Raw genomic sequence first — 15,055 nt, 5'->3', positions numbered from 1 at the left:
GCTGCTGAAGAAAAGCAAGAAGGATCACCTCTGATTGCTTCTCAGAGCCTGAGACCATTTGCCTTGTCGAAGGCTAGAAGGCGAAATGAAAAAGCCGTTTCTATGGAGTCCATAATTTTTCTGGGCCAGCCTGGAAGCACAAGTGAGAAGAAAGAGAATAGACTCGGAGCAATTCTGTGTAATCAAACCGGGTGGAAGGGAGATAAATACTATAATGACAGTAAGGGTGGAGCTGGGGAGCAAACTTCGTTGGTGCAACAACAGAAAGGGAGAGAGATAGAGTTGATCTGGATATTGTGAATTAAGATGTTCAATTTGTATGGGTTTTAATTGTTAGCATGAGGTGTAATTGTATGAGTAGAAGGGTTTAATGATGAGATCGAATGGGTTTGGGTGTATGTATTAGAGAAAGTTGCCTACTTGAAGTCTTGTTTGTGTAAAGATTGGTAATCAGAAACTGAGCAAGTATTGTTTTGACATGCTCTCTCGGTCTCTCCCTTTACATGAAAACACAAAGCAAAAGCAAAACTAAAGATACTGTTTTTGAACCAAGTAGCTTTTCCCATGAAGTAACATTACATATCACAGGACTTTCAGAGACTGTCTTATTCCCAAGGGACAAAAATACAGAGATCAATGGTCCAATAACTTGAGAAGGATGGCCTGTTCCAGCGGAGGGAAAAAATTATCACGAAGTTGAAATCAGTTTACAAAAGTAAAGGGAAGAAAAGGAGGGTATAGATGAAAAAGAAGGCTTACGGGGCAACACGCATGAGATCTCATTCCTTGATGAAGCTCAGAGGCTGATATCAAAAGCTTCATGGGACGGTACTCACCTGTCTGAGACTGTCCTCTATTCTCTGTGTAGCATATAACTTGTCGCTCTCTTAGGTGCTCAAATGCCTGTCATGTCAACCATTTAGACCACCACATATAAACCATGGCATCTCATGAGAGCTGTAAACATACCCGTAGGCAGACATTTTGTGCGTAGTAGTCCGAGGTTTGAAAAGAATCGTGTATCGTCTTATACTCTGGAACACATGAAATCTCAAATCATTTTCATAGTAGTGCAACCTGCATTTTCTCTTAAGCCAAACTTACAGATTACCTTTCATCACACTAATGATTTTGTATGAGCTTTGCTCCTTCACTTCTAGTCTCCTCATACAAACCAGGAGATAAAGCTCCAGTATGGAACAATCTGCTCAACAAAGATAATGTCAATTGATGTTCCCTAGGAAAATGTAGAAGCAACACCGCAGCTTATCATACCTCTAACGGCTTCCAACTTTGGTTGCCTTTGCATACTTGAAAGTGCTGCTTTGAAGTTCTCAAGAGAGAGGAGGCCAGATTCCAAATTCATTAAAGAAACAGCGCGGAATCTAACATCAAGAGATAGACTCAACACAGAGGAAATGACATCTTAAGGAAACATCTCACTAACCGAAGAACTTACATAAACTTCAGCAAACTGTTCACGGTAGAATTGGCATTAAATAATGTCCTGAGTATGTCTTTAAATCTCGTGTCTGATGTTATATTCTGCACAGAAGGTGTTTTTATTTTTATTTTTTTTGAAATTGGTACAAGTATCAGTTCTTCAGAAGAAGAATTAACCATCACAGAAAAGCTAAGAGTGTCACAGTACTAATTGGGAGTGGATATTAAAACCTTAATCTTTTCATTGAACCGAGAAACATATCCGTTGGGGAAGCTTGAGTCTGCTGGTAGAGAGAGCAGGTGTTCCAACAAACTAGATATATAGTTTCGATTAGTTAAATAAGTTCATTGGAAAAATAGCTGACGGCTAATAAGTAATAACAGAAAAGAAGCTGGCTGCTCATTACCCGTCAAATTCTTCCCTGGATGGAGGAAGAAACAATATTTTTCTGTGTGAAAAGCGAGATCTCACTCTTTTCTCCAGAAGTTGGTCAGCGTCCTGTGGTGAGAGATATTATAAGATTTTGAACCAGAGTACAGTTAACAACAACCAAAGTCAGCTGTCATCAAACAAAAACAATATACAGTTGTAGAATGATAAATGTAAAAAGAAACAATTTGTAAAACCCAAAACATGTATATCTATATAGGCATGCTCATACCAATCGAGAACTGAGACCGATGACAACAGCTTGTGATGTTACAGATTGCATAGCATCCAGCAAACTGTATAGCAACCGCTGCTTTCCCTAGATATTATAACCAGGTAATAAATAGGGTGAGTGGATAGAAAACACCAGTGTCCAATTCCTTTGTATATCAAGACAAAGATCATAGGGAAAACGAGTACGAATACAATTAGCAAGCTATAAGAAAATCAGGAATTCTTGCCTGTGCAAACATGTCAAATTCATCAAGCACAAAGATGATCGTCTTATGTGCTAGTCCACATTCCCTGAAATACCACCTCTATCAGTTTCGTCTGCGTTAAATATCAACATAGCAAAAAAAAGAAAGAAAAAAAGGCTCATTTATGTCAAGGTAAATAATAAACTCACCGCAACATGGCTACTATGAACTGTGAATTCTCATCCAATGATGCCTGGGAGAATCAGGCCAATTGAGGCATCGGCTAAACCAAGCTAAGAGGAGAAGAAGAAAAAGAACATTTGGAGAGAACAAAGGCATACCATTTTGGAGAAGAGCAGGTGGTGTTCCATGCACAACTGTCTGGCAATTTCCTGAAAAAATCAGTGTAAGTCGGTGAATATATAATAAAGGTGTACCCTTCCTTAAGGGATTGAGAATGCTAAGGGATCAGACCTTAAAAGCACAGTTATCATCACTATGCAAGAGACCATTCAGTCTGATCTGCATCACAATTTGAGATGGGTAGTGTAAGATACGATAAGATGGGATGAGATTAAAAAGAAAATGCGCTAAAAAAAATCACACATACCAGTGATACTGAATCAGGGAACTCCTCCAATAAATCACCAACAACGAGATCCAAGACCTGAAATCAACCCATTTAGAAGAAAAAAAAAATCCAAGAAGGGAGAGAGTAGAAGATGGTTTGAGGAGGGAGCCATACAGCAGCTTTTCCAGAGCCGCGAGGGCCGAGAAGCAAGATGGAATTGTTGCATCCCTCCGTGATAGAGGTTGATACAATGAACTTCAACTTACTGTGTGTTATAGACAAGACAAATTTGTGTATTAGGCACACCTAGGGCCCGTATATAATAATAATATATATAATCGAATTCGTTACCAAAGTGGTGAAGCAATCAGACCTGTAGTTGCTGTCTGACGAAGCGGAAAGAGGTCTGAAGACATAACTAGGATCGCAGAGTCTCCCGCGAATCAGATTTAGGGATTTCTCCGCCGCCGGAATAATCTCTTTGCCCATCGGGAACCCAACTTGGCGGGAAAATTACGCAGGCCAGCCCCCTCACTCACTCACTCAATCACGAAGGGGTGAATGAGAACTGTATGGGCCTTAATGGGCTATTTCCGACAATCAAGGGCCATGGTGGTATTCTCTCTAAACGAGGTCGTTTTACACGGTGTTAGCAAGTTTTGTGACGGAAGTGTTCAACAGAAAAAAAGGAAAATAAAGGATTGGGTTTTGGAAATATCAGATGTGGGCAACGAAACTCGACCGGAACCAATCGTTCCTTCTGTGAAGCTCTTGGATTCTAGAGATGGGCAGCACAAGCACCACCAGCTCTGCTCTAGTCCACCATTTCCGCCTCACCACTCGCAACTTGGATTCGCCTACAAAGCGTCCTCACGCTGTAAATTTCTGCAGTTCGTGGAGGGAAGCTGGACTCCGATACGCTGTGACGCAACGCCGGAGCAAAGGCTTAGGCCGCTTGTCAGCTCTGGATGATAGTTCTGACGATTCACCAACGGAGTCCACCCCCGGCGCTGGCTCTGCTGTAGAAGACAGACCACCAGGTAATACGAGAGAAACTCTACTACCTTTCTTTGATTGCTTTTTTAAAAATCATATGTGTTGGTGTCAAGAGGTCACCCTCTTTTAAGTAGAGCTTCCCGGGTTGATTGATGGATTACATACATACACAGCTGTGTCCTTTGAGCAAGAAGATAGAGCAAGTCCGGTCTATGAGTTTCTCTATCCCCGTAAAGAGGAGCTCCCTGATGACAAAGAAATGACTATATTCGATCATCTCGAGGAGCTCCGGGAGAGGATATTTGTCTCGGTTTTGGCTGTGGGAGCTGCAATCTTGGGATGCTTCGCCTTCTCCAAAGATCTTATTGTCTTTCTTGAAGCTCCCGTCAAAACTCAGGGTGTGCGGTTTCTGCAGCTTGCTCCAGGCGAATTTTTCTTCACAACTTTAAAGGTCTTCTTCTTCAACTAGCTAATTTTAATTATCAGATAGACAGATAGATAGAGGCATCAAATGAACAAGAAAGATGATTTTTTTTGTTGTTGTTGTTGTTGTTTTGCGGTGCAGGTCTCGGGTTATTGCGGGCTTCTACTAGGGAGCCCAGTGATCCTGTATGAGATTATAGCTTTCGTCCTTCCCGGCCTGACCAAGGCTGAGAGAAGGTTTCTGGGGCCAATTGTCTTTGGTTCCTCCTTGCTCTTCTATGCTGGACTTGCCTTCTCCTACTGGGTTTTAACCCCTGCAGCCTTGAATTTCTTTGTCAATTACGCTGAAGGTGTGGTTGAATCTCTGTGGTCTATCGACCAGTACTTCGAGTTTGTATTAGTGCTTATGTTCAGCACGGGCCTGTCTTTCCAGGTATGTGGCCGATGATAATATATATATACTTGGTTCTCAAACATTGCTTCAGCCATCTTCACCTGGAATTTTCCTGTTGGTTTACAGGTTCCAGTCATTCAGTTACTCCTGGGACAAGTAGGGGTGGTGTCAGGAGATCAAATGCTTTCAATTTGGAGATATGTGGTGGTAGGTGCGGTGGTTGCAGCAGCTGTAGTCACACCCTCGACAGACCCTGTCACTCAAATGCTCCTAGCTACACCGCTTCTAGGGCTCTACTTGGGTGGTGCATGGATGGTCAAGCTCACAGGTCGGTGAGAAACTTGGTTGTTCACTCATGTATCTTGTAGAGTATATTATTACACTTTCCATGCATTAGACCACAGTCTGGTGCCCAAAGTGTTTACCTTCTTTGGATGTACAAATTCATAGACCTAAAAGAGCAACAAGGTTAAGGGGATATATAATTCAAATTCTGGATGAATACCTGCAGAGGGAAGTTCAAAAAAATATTTGCATCATTCCCGAGTATAAGACAAGCCAATTTGATCAAAGATAATTTGCAACATGAGGAACAATCAAACCAAAAACCATTCTTGCGACAAATGTGAAACGAAAATCTAAGAACAGAGACAGAGCGCTACAACAATTGTAATTCAACAGAATATTCATCATCTTTGGGTCCCAACATCTGAGTAGAAATCATGTGCTCGTTTAGTTACCACAACATCCAGATCTTATGACGTGAATTTGAAACAAATACAATTCCCATTTTCATTTGTCCAAGTTGTGCTCGCCTTTCTCATCTGATATCCTTCTTCCATCAGACTCGGATGCTGAATCTCAGTCATGTTTTTTATGCCTTCTCCTTCTTATTGCTCCATCGTCCTCACTTGAAGACTCTGCCCAACGATGTCTTCTCTTCCTACTTTTCCCACTATCTTCCGAGCCACTCGACGAAGCTGAACCTCTGATGTGCCTGTTATATTTGCCTCGCCTTCTTCTTCCACTGTCTTCCTCACCATCACTTGAAGTGACCACCTCACTGCGCCTGTGATGCTTTAAATGTCTTCTGTTTACATCTTCGGTATTGTCGTCATCCCAAGTCTTTCTTGAGCTATGCCACTTGTGCCTCCGATGGTGCTTCATCTTCATCCTCAGCTCATCATCTGACCCGTTTTTATTCACATCACTGCTATCATCGCTTGGATTCAAGGACCTTCGTTTCAGCCTCCTGGATTTCTTCTCTTTCCTCCTATCACTGTCATCTGAATCAGAGTGTGCATGTCTCCGGTGCTTATGGTGAGATCTTCTAGACTTTCTTCTCACCTCAGAGCTACTATCACTTTCTGAGCTAGATTCAGACGCACCTCTTTGTTTTCTCTTACTGAACTTTGACTTCTTTACTTTGGTGTCCGAGTCAGCTTTAGCATTGGCAGCTGCCTCTAGCTTCTGCTCCCATTTCAAAGGAGCTTCTTGCTTCTCTAGAACTCTTCGTTTCTTCTCCTCGACCATCTGGATGAACTTCTTGCAGTCCATTTGGATTGAAAATGCAACTGAAAATCTGCATTTTGGTATGAAGATAACCAAAAGTGCATCTCACAAAAGAGAAGAAAAAACAATGTTAGCTCTTCCATCAAACGAGCGGTTCATGAGCCCAATAAATAGAAGCCAAAACACAGAGAATAACTATAATTCAAAGCACTTTACGCTAAATAGCAGTTGTTGCTATTATATTAGGGTAAAAGCATTCCATCATACATAAAGACTCTTCAATCAAACAGATTGAAATCAGTCCAAAAGGGACTAACTATGTTTTGTTGATGATCTAGAACTACAATTGTTGCTAATGGCGAGCTGATAAGCTTTGAAACTAAAGCGATAAGCCTCACTAAATCTGAACCAAACTTCTTACCTGATGCGAGTGAGAGAGGTTATGATAAGCCAAAGAGGAGAGAGGCAATCCCACAACAAACAGATTACGAATCTGCAAAAGAGGGGCAACACATCATATTTAGGGGCATAATATATATCACTAGAATCATCCAAACATCAGAAAGTATACGATAAAATAAGCGACCTAGAGACGAGAAAACAAATCAACGGATTTAGTGGATCGGAGAAATCGGAACACAGATCTCAAAGATCGATGATGATCCGTGATTGGCAAAGTCAGATCTTGATTTAAACTAGGAGAATCTGAAATCTGAGAGAGAGCTTACCTTAAGGAAGATAGGGGAAGACGGAGACGCTAGCTAGGGCTTCGCTTCTTTTTGAGAACAAAAGACGACGGTTCGGGTTCGGGTTCGGGTTCGTCTCGCTATTTTCTCTCTTGCGCCTCTAAATAATAAATATATTTATTTATATACGGGTACACATATGGTTTGCGTGCCGTTTTATGTACAAGACCAAAGAACTACGTGACGTTTATGGACAAGATCAAAGCACTGCGTGCCGTTTTTTATGTCCCCTGGGCTTGTGTGTCGGTGTCGCGCCTTGTTTTGCAGTTTGCTTGCACTGGGAAACAGGATACCATTAAGGAGCAACCTCTCCTAATGAAAACATTGGAGATTTGGTCATTTTAAATGCTACTCCATATAGACTCCTACTCCATCGTTGCTGTTTGAGAATAAAACGATTCTTGATTTCAGAAATGTGTTAGATCGAGCTTACTGGCCTCGCATCCGTGGACTGATTCAAGAGGAAAAACTCGAGTCAGTGCACAAGACTGGTAAAGGAGATACTGAATGAGAGTCTTTTGGTGGAGATAATGAATGGTAAAGGAGATACTGAATGGTAAAGGAGAAGACGGGTTCAAGAAACCAAAACTAGTGATTCTGTCGAGAAACGGATCGAGGGAGATACTGAATGAGAGTCTTTTGGTGGAACAAGCTGAGGAAATTGGATTCGTTGTCGAGGTTTTCAGACCGGATAAAACAACGGAGCTGGCAAAGATCTATAGATGTTTGAATCCAAGCAATGTGATGATCGGTGTACTTGGGGCTGCAATGACACATTTCCTTTTCTTGAAACCGAAAACAGTCTTTATACAGACTATAGCAAGCTAGCTGTCTCTCTTTCTCTAACATACTGAAAGTTTATGAGTTGCAAGTCATATAAAATTCACTGGAATTGCAGAAAAAAAAAACGATAAAAGGAACATACAAGGACTTGTATCCTAATCTGTAACACCCAAGTGGTTTGCCAAGTCAAGGGACCTGAGAAACCTCTGCAGTCCTTAGATGATCTAAGGGGGATACAAGCAATCTCACTCAAAGAAGCTTTTGTCTTTCCATTTTTTTGTCTGAATCCTTTTACAAGATTCTCCCCTTAGTAAAAATACATAAGAGTCGTAGATATATACGTACATCAAAGTTACTTTGTATTGTGAATTTGTCGAAAGAATACAAGATTATTCAGTCTTTTGCAACATTTTATGGTAAGACACGGAGGTCTATGGAACTGAAGGAAAAGAAACTGGCACGGCCCTGAGCGATATGACAAAACATTAATGGTACAGCTATGCGTTTTGGCAGCACTTTAATATCTTCTCTGCTTGGTGGAGAGTCCCTGTAAAAGAGGATGAACATATTGAGTAAGATGTGTAATGCAAAACTTGCTTCCATAGTTCCAACAAACGAAAGCCCTTACCCCGAGAAGCAAGCCACAAAGCTCTGTTCACCAGGAGAAGACTTCTTGAACCGGCTATTCGGCAAATACACGTCATACACCGCTTTCCCATCACAGATCTGCATACTCCCAAGAGTTTAGCTACAGTATCCTTGTCTTGAGGACATTCACCGGAACAAACTGTAAATGCAGCATCCTTTGACGTCCAAGAAAACCCATGCCTGCCTAGGATGTAACCAAGACCCTTTAAGTATCTATAAACCTCGTAGTTTTCCCAACAGCAACCGCTTTTTTCCTCTGCAACTTTCTCATACAAGTCCTTCAATGGGATCACAACATCATCTTCACTACCTAAGATCTGCAACTCTCCTATTTCACTCAAATACCTGCCACGAGAAGAAGAGAATCCTAAAAAGGAACAGACTTCATAATATGAATATTTCAGAAATCAAAGATCCATAAAACTTTAGTTTGCCACATACAAAGCCTCTTCTATGAAGCAATATGTCTTCCCACTACGAATGATTCCAGTAGTTGTCCAAAGTTTCCCCCTTTTAACCTCAACTTCAGCCATTCCTAATTCGGCAATCCAACGAGCCTTCGAAGATCCTACTCTACATGTTGCAAGCACCAATATAAAAGAGAAACTGAGTGTATGAACTGTTGATGATGGATGAGGGCTAATAAAACGAAAAATAAGTGGCGGATTTTTATTCACCTGAACTGTAACTTGGGCACTGAACCACCAGAATGAAACTCTTCGTCATCATCGTTTGAAAAACCAGCTTCGTTTTCGCTCGAAGAGGAAGCTTCCCAGTCTTTTTCCTCCATAAGCAAGCCTCGATGGGGCAATTCGTCGAACACTTAAATCTGTATAGTGTATTTCTCCAATTACTTGGTTTGAGTTTTACTGTACCGAAGAAATAAGGATTCAAGACCCAAATCGGTTTAAACCGTATACGCTATATCGTCTTTCCTAAAACAATGTTAGCTCGTCAATCAAACGGTTCAAGAATAGAGCCAAAGCACAGAGAATAACTATGATGTTTGTTAATAATAATACACAAGGAATAAAAAAAAAAACTTACCCTAAATTGCAGTTGTTGCTATTAATATCCCTATATATAAATAAAAGAGAAGTACAAAAGTGTTTCTGGATCGGGTCAATTTTGCAAAAATAACCCGATATTAAAGGGTTGGATTCGGGTGAAAATTACCCGCTGCGTTATAAATGGGTTATCGGGTTTTCTAAAAAATAAATCAAAAATATAATAAATTCCCTCAGAAATAAATCATAATAATTAAGATAATATATATTTTCCTACAATTTAGAAAACTAACAAACATACATAATTAATGTATATCAAACTGTATAACATAAATAGGAAAACTATATCTTCCAATATAAAATTCTACCAGAAACATTTCTAAAAAAAAATTAAACTGAATAACAAGATAATTGATTGCACAAATCAGTAAGATCTCAATCTTTTATATATGTAAACTACTTTAATTTTGATTATATATTAGTATATACTTCCGGAAATAAAATCCATTTTAATATAATTCATAAATAATGATAATATAGTTAAACAATTTTAAAAATCTGAAAAATAAATTTTCAATTATATAACTATATATACAAAAAAAAAAAGAAAACACTAATGAGAATTACTGAGATGTTTATAATTACATTCAAATTATTTCTATCAATTTTGTTATCATTCCTAATATGTATAATAAAAATACTAATGATAATTAAAAGAAGATATGGAAAGATGTTCTGAGAAATTCCAAACGAAAACGTTGTAACATTAGCATAACTTATGCAAAATTATTATTCAATTTGGAAACAACCAATAAATACAGTTTAACAACCATATATGATTAGATTTCAAAGATTTTCACATATCTCTATCAATTTTGAATTACCTAAACAAATGGAAAACATAAGCATAATTTAACAACCATATATGATTAGATTTCAATATGTAATACCAAATATTCAATCAGTTAGTTTAAGTAATTAACTTAAAATCCGAAATTACTACTAATATTCTAAATATATTTATATAATTATTAGAAAATCACTTAAATTTCTCTACAAGCCAAAAATGATTTTATCTAGAAGACTTCAATTTACTAACCCCAAAAATAGACACCCATTCCTCACTATATAAAGTCATACGAACAAAACATCAATTGTTTCATTCCACATTTTCTATGTTTTTGTGATGTTTTTATTTATTTATGATTTTGTTTACTATATTCATGTTATTTTACCCAATATGATATATATTATTTTTTTTAATTTTTATTTTACAGGAACATCAAAAACATTGTATATCTATCAAACTGATATATTCTTATGTGATACGGGTATGTACAAAATTTCATTTAATATTTTTTAATTATGATGCTGATTACGACTATCAAATCAATTATGAATGATTAATAATTTTTATTGTATTCAGGACATATGAAGCATTACAATAGTTATCAAATTACTAAAATTGTTATGTGAATCAGGTATATACATAATTTGACTTAATATATGAACTATTTTACATTTTTGTGAATAATTTAACTTAATATATGAACTATATTTTTACTTTTATTTTTTACCCTTGCTGGAAACTCAGGAGAATCTAAAGAAGAACCATGTAAAGATTTATCCTAAGCAAAACTCATCAACATAAAAAAATAAAACCAAAGTTAGAAAATTCTAACAATACAAAATAATAGATAAGTATGATGTAGTGAAAATAGTGAGATTAGTAGTATAGGATTTTATTTATTTAATTTGTTTTCAGTTCAAGAAATATGATTTTGATATTTTTAAAAATAATCAATGATAAAATATTGGCTTTAGTGTTTTGCTAAATTTCAATTTAGATAAATTTGAGTAAATGATAAATTGTTTTGCTAAATTTGAGTAAATGATAAATTAGATTAAAATTTTTGGGTAAATGATAAATTGTTCTTATGGTTCATCACATCATACATATTAGTGTAACTTTACAAGCGGAATATTTTTATAATATTTTATGTAGATTCCTATTTTCTACTACTAAAATGATCAAATTGAATTATTTATTTTTTGTGTTGTTAGTATTTTTTTAAACTTTTTAATATTTATTTTATCAAAACTCATTTTATTACCATTTACTCTTTTTTTTTTCTCTACTATTCTTTTATCCAAACTCATTACCCCAAATATATGATTTAATGTAACCAACTGCAAAAATGAAAATATAGCATATTCTAATCTATTAAGATTGTATATATATATATTAATGAACAGTCCTTTGCGCTGTAGCGAGTCCGATTCTAGTATTAGGGTAAAAGCATTCCATCATACAGATTCATTGCAAAGGCTCTTTCAATCAAACAGCTAAAAATCAATCCGAATGGGACTAACTACCTTTTGTTGATGATCTAGAAGGGATCACCAATGAAGACGGAATACAATCTTATCCGGTAACTCATGTCTAGAGCGTATAAGAGAGTAGAAGTCAACAGTTGATGTTAAATTGGAAAGAAAGTTTGAGCTGAAATGTGAGAGAAAAAAACATCAAAAATTGATGTGAACGTAGCTTAGGGTTAGTTTGTTTTATATACTATACAGGTTGATAAATTGTAAGCTCAAATAACAAGATGAAAAGTAGATACATAATTGACAATACCTCGAGGATAGCCGAACGATGTGATGAACCCTAAATGTTTCAATTCGATTCGATATCCCCCAATTTCATCGTCTTCTTCTAGACAGACTTGTACGTCTAGTTGCCGTTTCACTTCCAGAACGGGGTAATAATAAGGGCCTGTAACATTAAAATTTCATGTAGCCCGTCAATGTCCAGCATCCTTAAGCCCACAGTCCATAGATAGTGTCGAAAAGGTATGGTAACGGTTTACAAGGCCGAAAATGAAAGTCAGAAAGATGCTAACATTTCAAATCCCAAGAGGTTGTATGTACCATTTCTCTTGATTCGTTTGTGACTTGTGTGCTGCACAAGCCAGCTCCAAACAAAACTCTCTTAACACCTTCTGGATTTTAAGTGATTCTTTTCCACTTGGGTGCTAACGAAAAAACTCCTTCACTAATGTTTCTTCTTCGATCTTCGGCAGAAAAGTAGCATTGCACCGTCAATTCACAATTGATGTGGGGAGCTTGTTTAAAGAACTCGAGTGTGTAACTACCCGCCGGGAGTGAAAACTGCTCTTTTATTCGCTTCATAGCTGGGCTTTGCATACTAACAACCTTTGATTGAGCCCGCAAAGTCGCCTTAGTGCTTGAGTGTGTAAGCTGTTCAATATTGTTGAGTGACTTGTGAGAAGGTTTCCGATGTATATTACAAGGTAAACTGACGGAAGCCCCTTTTAAGGAGGACGCTCTCGAAGGACAATAAGACATACCAGGATATAGAAAGCTTTACTGATAAAGGTTGTAAAGGAGAAAGATATAAGACTCTAGTCTAAAAGCCAAGCAAAAAGAATGACAACAAGGAGGTGGAGGCTGCTATAAATACTACCGATAATAATAACAAGTTAAAAAAGCGAATAAGGAGGTGGAGGCTTAATTAGAAAATCACTTTCACAAGCTTTAGACTCCTTATTCTCTCTATCACATGCTTTTAGATACTTGTCAAGGATAAGATAATAACATGCAAGTTACAACGGGAATAGTTAAGGAGGTGGAGGCTTGATTAGAAACTCACTTTCCACAAGATTTAGACACTTGCGATGGATTGCTACCAAGATAGTCAGATTGAGAGGTTGGTGGAACTGATCATTATCTTCAGATATGTAATCCGAAAAGAACAGTCTTGGGTCATTTCAGTCGCATATTGACCAGGTAATTTAATTATTCTTAGCAGTGTTCAACAAAGCGCTAGGCGGTATCTGGGCGGGGTGACCCAACACCTACCGCCTAAAACGCTTAGTCGACGTCTAGACGGTTTTAAGGCGGTTTAGGCGTTTACCACATAAAACATTATATATAAAAAATTATATAAAATATATGTTATAAAAATAAAAAAATTATAAATTATACACAAAAGTAAGATAAATTTTTTTATTTAAGTTATATTAACAACATATAAATGTTTATAATTACATATATAGATATAAAACAAAATAATTTAAATATATGTAATTTATAAATCAAAATAAAAATAAAAATAAAATTTAAGTAATTTAAGCGGTTTAGTCGGTCATCTAGGCGTCTCCTGAGCGCCTAGCGCCTAGACGGCGCCTAGGCGTCCGCCTAGACCGCTTTCTTGAACACTGATTCTGAGACTGCTTTGCACATTGCGGTACCATCAAATCAAATGAATGGCAGACCCTCCAGTCTCGCATTGTAACCGAATCAAGAAAATCAATATTGAAAGCTATCTATTAACACCTGTCAATTCTGGAGCAGTTTACTTCAACTTAGCAGCGTGTGATGCACGAGTATTTGCATCTCGTCGAATTCAACCAAACAAGATGTTTGTAACGGGGATTGCACAACTTAAACAAATAAAGATTTTGTGGGAAAGAGCAAGCAAGTTCTTTTATTAATCGGGGAAAACGTGAGATCTTCACTTAAAACAAGTCGGGATAGAGCTTGTTAGTGCACAAGCGAACTAGCAAGCTTAAAGTGACGAACTGAAAATAGGAATGAATTATACGAAAGACAATAACAGTTTTCGATGCAAAGTATTGCTCTGTAGGTATTGTCCGCAGGTCAGGATGGTGATCCCAATAAATGCTTTCTCCTTTTATAGGGGACTGTTGACCTAGGGATGTCTAGGGTTTTCGTCGTGAATTCCCGAGATTGCCCTTTGCGAGAATTAGTGGACTTGCTCCCAATTTTGTCGGTCCGAAATTGTAATTAATGAATCTTGTTGGGCCGAGTGGCATATTGGACGTAGCCCATATCCAACACAGGAGAAAGCGTATGTCAGAGCAAACCTCACAAAAATCACTCAATATATTTGATATGTAGCAAGCGGATGATGAGAGCGCATCTCTTTAATAGATAAATAGAAACGAATGTTCCTTAGATGGGCCAAGGGATTGCAGCGTGAGTAAATTACTGGGTGAGTAAATTTATCTTTGGTAAATAAACATTGTTGCTTTTGAATTGAGCTTGTACAAACAAAAATTTCCCAAAGAAGCAGGGGAAGGATTGAACTCGTTCCAATTTCTTTACTTACCAGTTTTGGCTGGGATCTTTTAATCTTTTTGCAACTCCTCGCAGGCTGGGAGTGTGGTCAGTGGAAGAAATATAAAATATATATATATATATATATATATGTTACAGTTTGGAATTAGACGCTGAGGCCATCAAAGCCACATTGTTTGTAAATGAGAGCTTGCTTTCTGGGACTAATGCCTATCCCGCAATTGACCGATACCTGCAATGCATCGGTCGTTTTATCACATCAATATCATTTTTCAATATCAAAGGAAGGCGATGGCCGATGGATGGTTATTTATTTACAGCTCAATCAACATACATAGATGGATTATTATTTAGCTATTTTATTTAGGTGGTGGCATACGCATACGCATACGTACGCTGGATCCTAGAAAATATCAAAAGTGAAGGAGAAGCAAAGGCGAAAAGCAAAGCAGAGTGGGGACAGAGAGCATGACTAGTGGTGTAAGGAATCTATTTTTAACTTAACAACAACTTCTTTTTCTTTTTTTTTTTTTTTTTTTTTTTTTTTTTTTTTTTTTTT

General features: G+C 37.5%; 5 protein-coding genes and 1 pseudogene across 6 annotated transcripts in view; 2 read left to right on the top strand and 4 right to left on the bottom strand.

Annotated features, from left to right (window-relative positions):
• Positions 1 to 477, top strand: part of LOC104789873 (DExH-box ATP-dependent RNA helicase DExH5, mitochondrial) — a 6,185-nt gene extending 5,708 nt beyond the window's left edge. Inside the window, exon 15 of the mRNA XM_019246572.1 lies at positions 23 to 477. Within this exon, the coding sequence (XP_019102117.1) occupies positions 23 to 34 (12 nt within the window). The 3' untranslated portion in view covers positions 35 to 477. The remainder of the gene's footprint in view (positions 1 to 22) is intronic.
• Positions 427 to 3,406, bottom strand: LOC104789874 (origin of replication complex subunit 4). Its single transcript, XM_010515514.2, has 16 exons — positions 3,237 to 3,406; positions 3,038 to 3,128; positions 2,903 to 2,959; positions 2,767 to 2,814; positions 2,634 to 2,684; positions 2,502 to 2,545; positions 2,335 to 2,398; positions 2,106 to 2,192; positions 1,851 to 1,942; positions 1,675 to 1,756; positions 1,460 to 1,545; positions 1,276 to 1,385; positions 1,112 to 1,204; positions 970 to 1,034; positions 760 to 903; positions 427 to 663 (listed from the first exon to the last, which is right to left on the bottom strand). Exons 1-16 carry the CDS (start codon positions 3,350 to 3,352, stop codon positions 634 to 636), a joined length of 1,260 nt encoding a protein of 419 aa, XP_010513816.1. The 5' UTR covers positions 3,353 to 3,406; the 3' UTR covers positions 427 to 633.
• On the top strand, positions 3,548 to 5,180 carry LOC104789872 (sec-independent protein translocase protein TATC, chloroplastic-like). Its single transcript, XM_010515512.2, has 4 exons — positions 3,548 to 3,903; positions 4,033 to 4,310; positions 4,425 to 4,715; positions 4,803 to 5,180. The coding sequence occupies exons 1-4, from the start codon at positions 3,648 to 3,650 to the stop codon at positions 5,010 to 5,012; spliced, it is 1,035 nt and encodes a 344-aa protein (XP_010513814.1). The 5' UTR covers positions 3,548 to 3,647; the 3' UTR covers positions 5,013 to 5,180.
• Positions 5,271 to 7,036, bottom strand: LOC104789871 (protein FAM133-like). Of its 2 annotated transcripts, none has more exons than XM_010515510.2 (3): positions 6,917 to 7,036; positions 6,610 to 6,681; positions 5,271 to 6,292 (listed from the first exon to the last, which is right to left on the bottom strand). In XM_010515510.2, exon 3 carries the CDS (start codon positions 6,231 to 6,233, stop codon positions 5,538 to 5,540), a length of 696 nt encoding a protein of 231 aa, XP_010513812.1. In that variant the 5' UTR covers positions 6,234 to 6,292; positions 6,610 to 6,681; positions 6,917 to 7,036; the 3' UTR covers positions 5,271 to 5,537. The 2 variants fall into 2 exon arrangements, with proteins under 2 accessions (XP_010513812.1, XP_010513813.1); XM_010515511.2 differs by having other exon boundaries at positions 5,271 to 6,258; positions 6,917 to 7,033.
• LOC104789869 lies at positions 7,963 to 12,560 on the bottom strand (annotated as a pseudogene).
• Positions 14,396 to 15,055, bottom strand: part of LOC104789870 — a 1,723-nt gene continuing 1,063 nt past the window's right edge. Inside the window, exon 2 of the mRNA XM_010515509.2 lies at positions 14,396 to 14,728. Coding sequence (XP_010513811.1) covers positions 14,642 to 14,728 — 87 coding nt within the window. The 3' untranslated portion in view covers positions 14,396 to 14,641. The remainder of the gene's footprint in view (positions 14,729 to 15,055) is intronic.

Source organism: Camelina sativa, chromosome 6 (assembly GCF_000633955.1).
Source record: "Camelina sativa cultivar DH55 chromosome 6, Cs, whole genome shotgun sequence".
Classification (NCBI taxonomy): Eukaryota; Viridiplantae; Streptophyta; class Magnoliopsida; order Brassicales; family Brassicaceae; genus Camelina; species Camelina sativa.
The sequence above is the reverse complement of the archived record's forward strand: the minus strand, read 5'-3'. Positions and strand labels throughout refer to the sequence as shown.

Excerpts from the sequence above, each read along its gene's own strand:
- LOC104789874 (XM_010515514.2), bottom strand. The coding sequence starts at position 3,352 with ATGGGCAAAGAGATTATTCCGGCGGCGGAGAAATCCCTAAATCTGATT. Across the intron at positions 2,960-3,037 it reads GCGGCTCTGGAAAAGCTGCT|GTCTTGGATCTCGTTGTTGG; the intron begins GTATGGCTCCCT and ends GGTTGATTTCAG. Across the intron at positions 904-969 it reads CACAAAATGTCTGCCTACGG|GCATTTGAGCACCTAAGAGA; the intron begins GTATGTTTACAG and ends TTGACATGACAG.
- LOC104789871 (XM_010515510.2), bottom strand. The coding sequence starts at position 6,233 with ATGGACTGCAAGAAGTTCATCCAGATGGTCGAGGAGAAGAAACGAAGA.
- LOC104789872 (XM_010515512.2), top strand. The coding sequence starts at position 3,648 with ATGGGCAGCACAAGCACCACCAGCTCTGCTCTAGTCCACCATTTCCGC. Across the intron at positions 4,311-4,424 it reads TTTTCTTCACAACTTTAAAG|GTCTCGGGTTATTGCGGGCT; the intron begins GTCTTCTTCTTC and ends TTTGCGGTGCAG. Across the intron at positions 4,716-4,802 it reads GCACGGGCCTGTCTTTCCAG|GTTCCAGTCATTCAGTTACT; the intron begins GTATGTGGCCGA and ends GTTGGTTTACAG.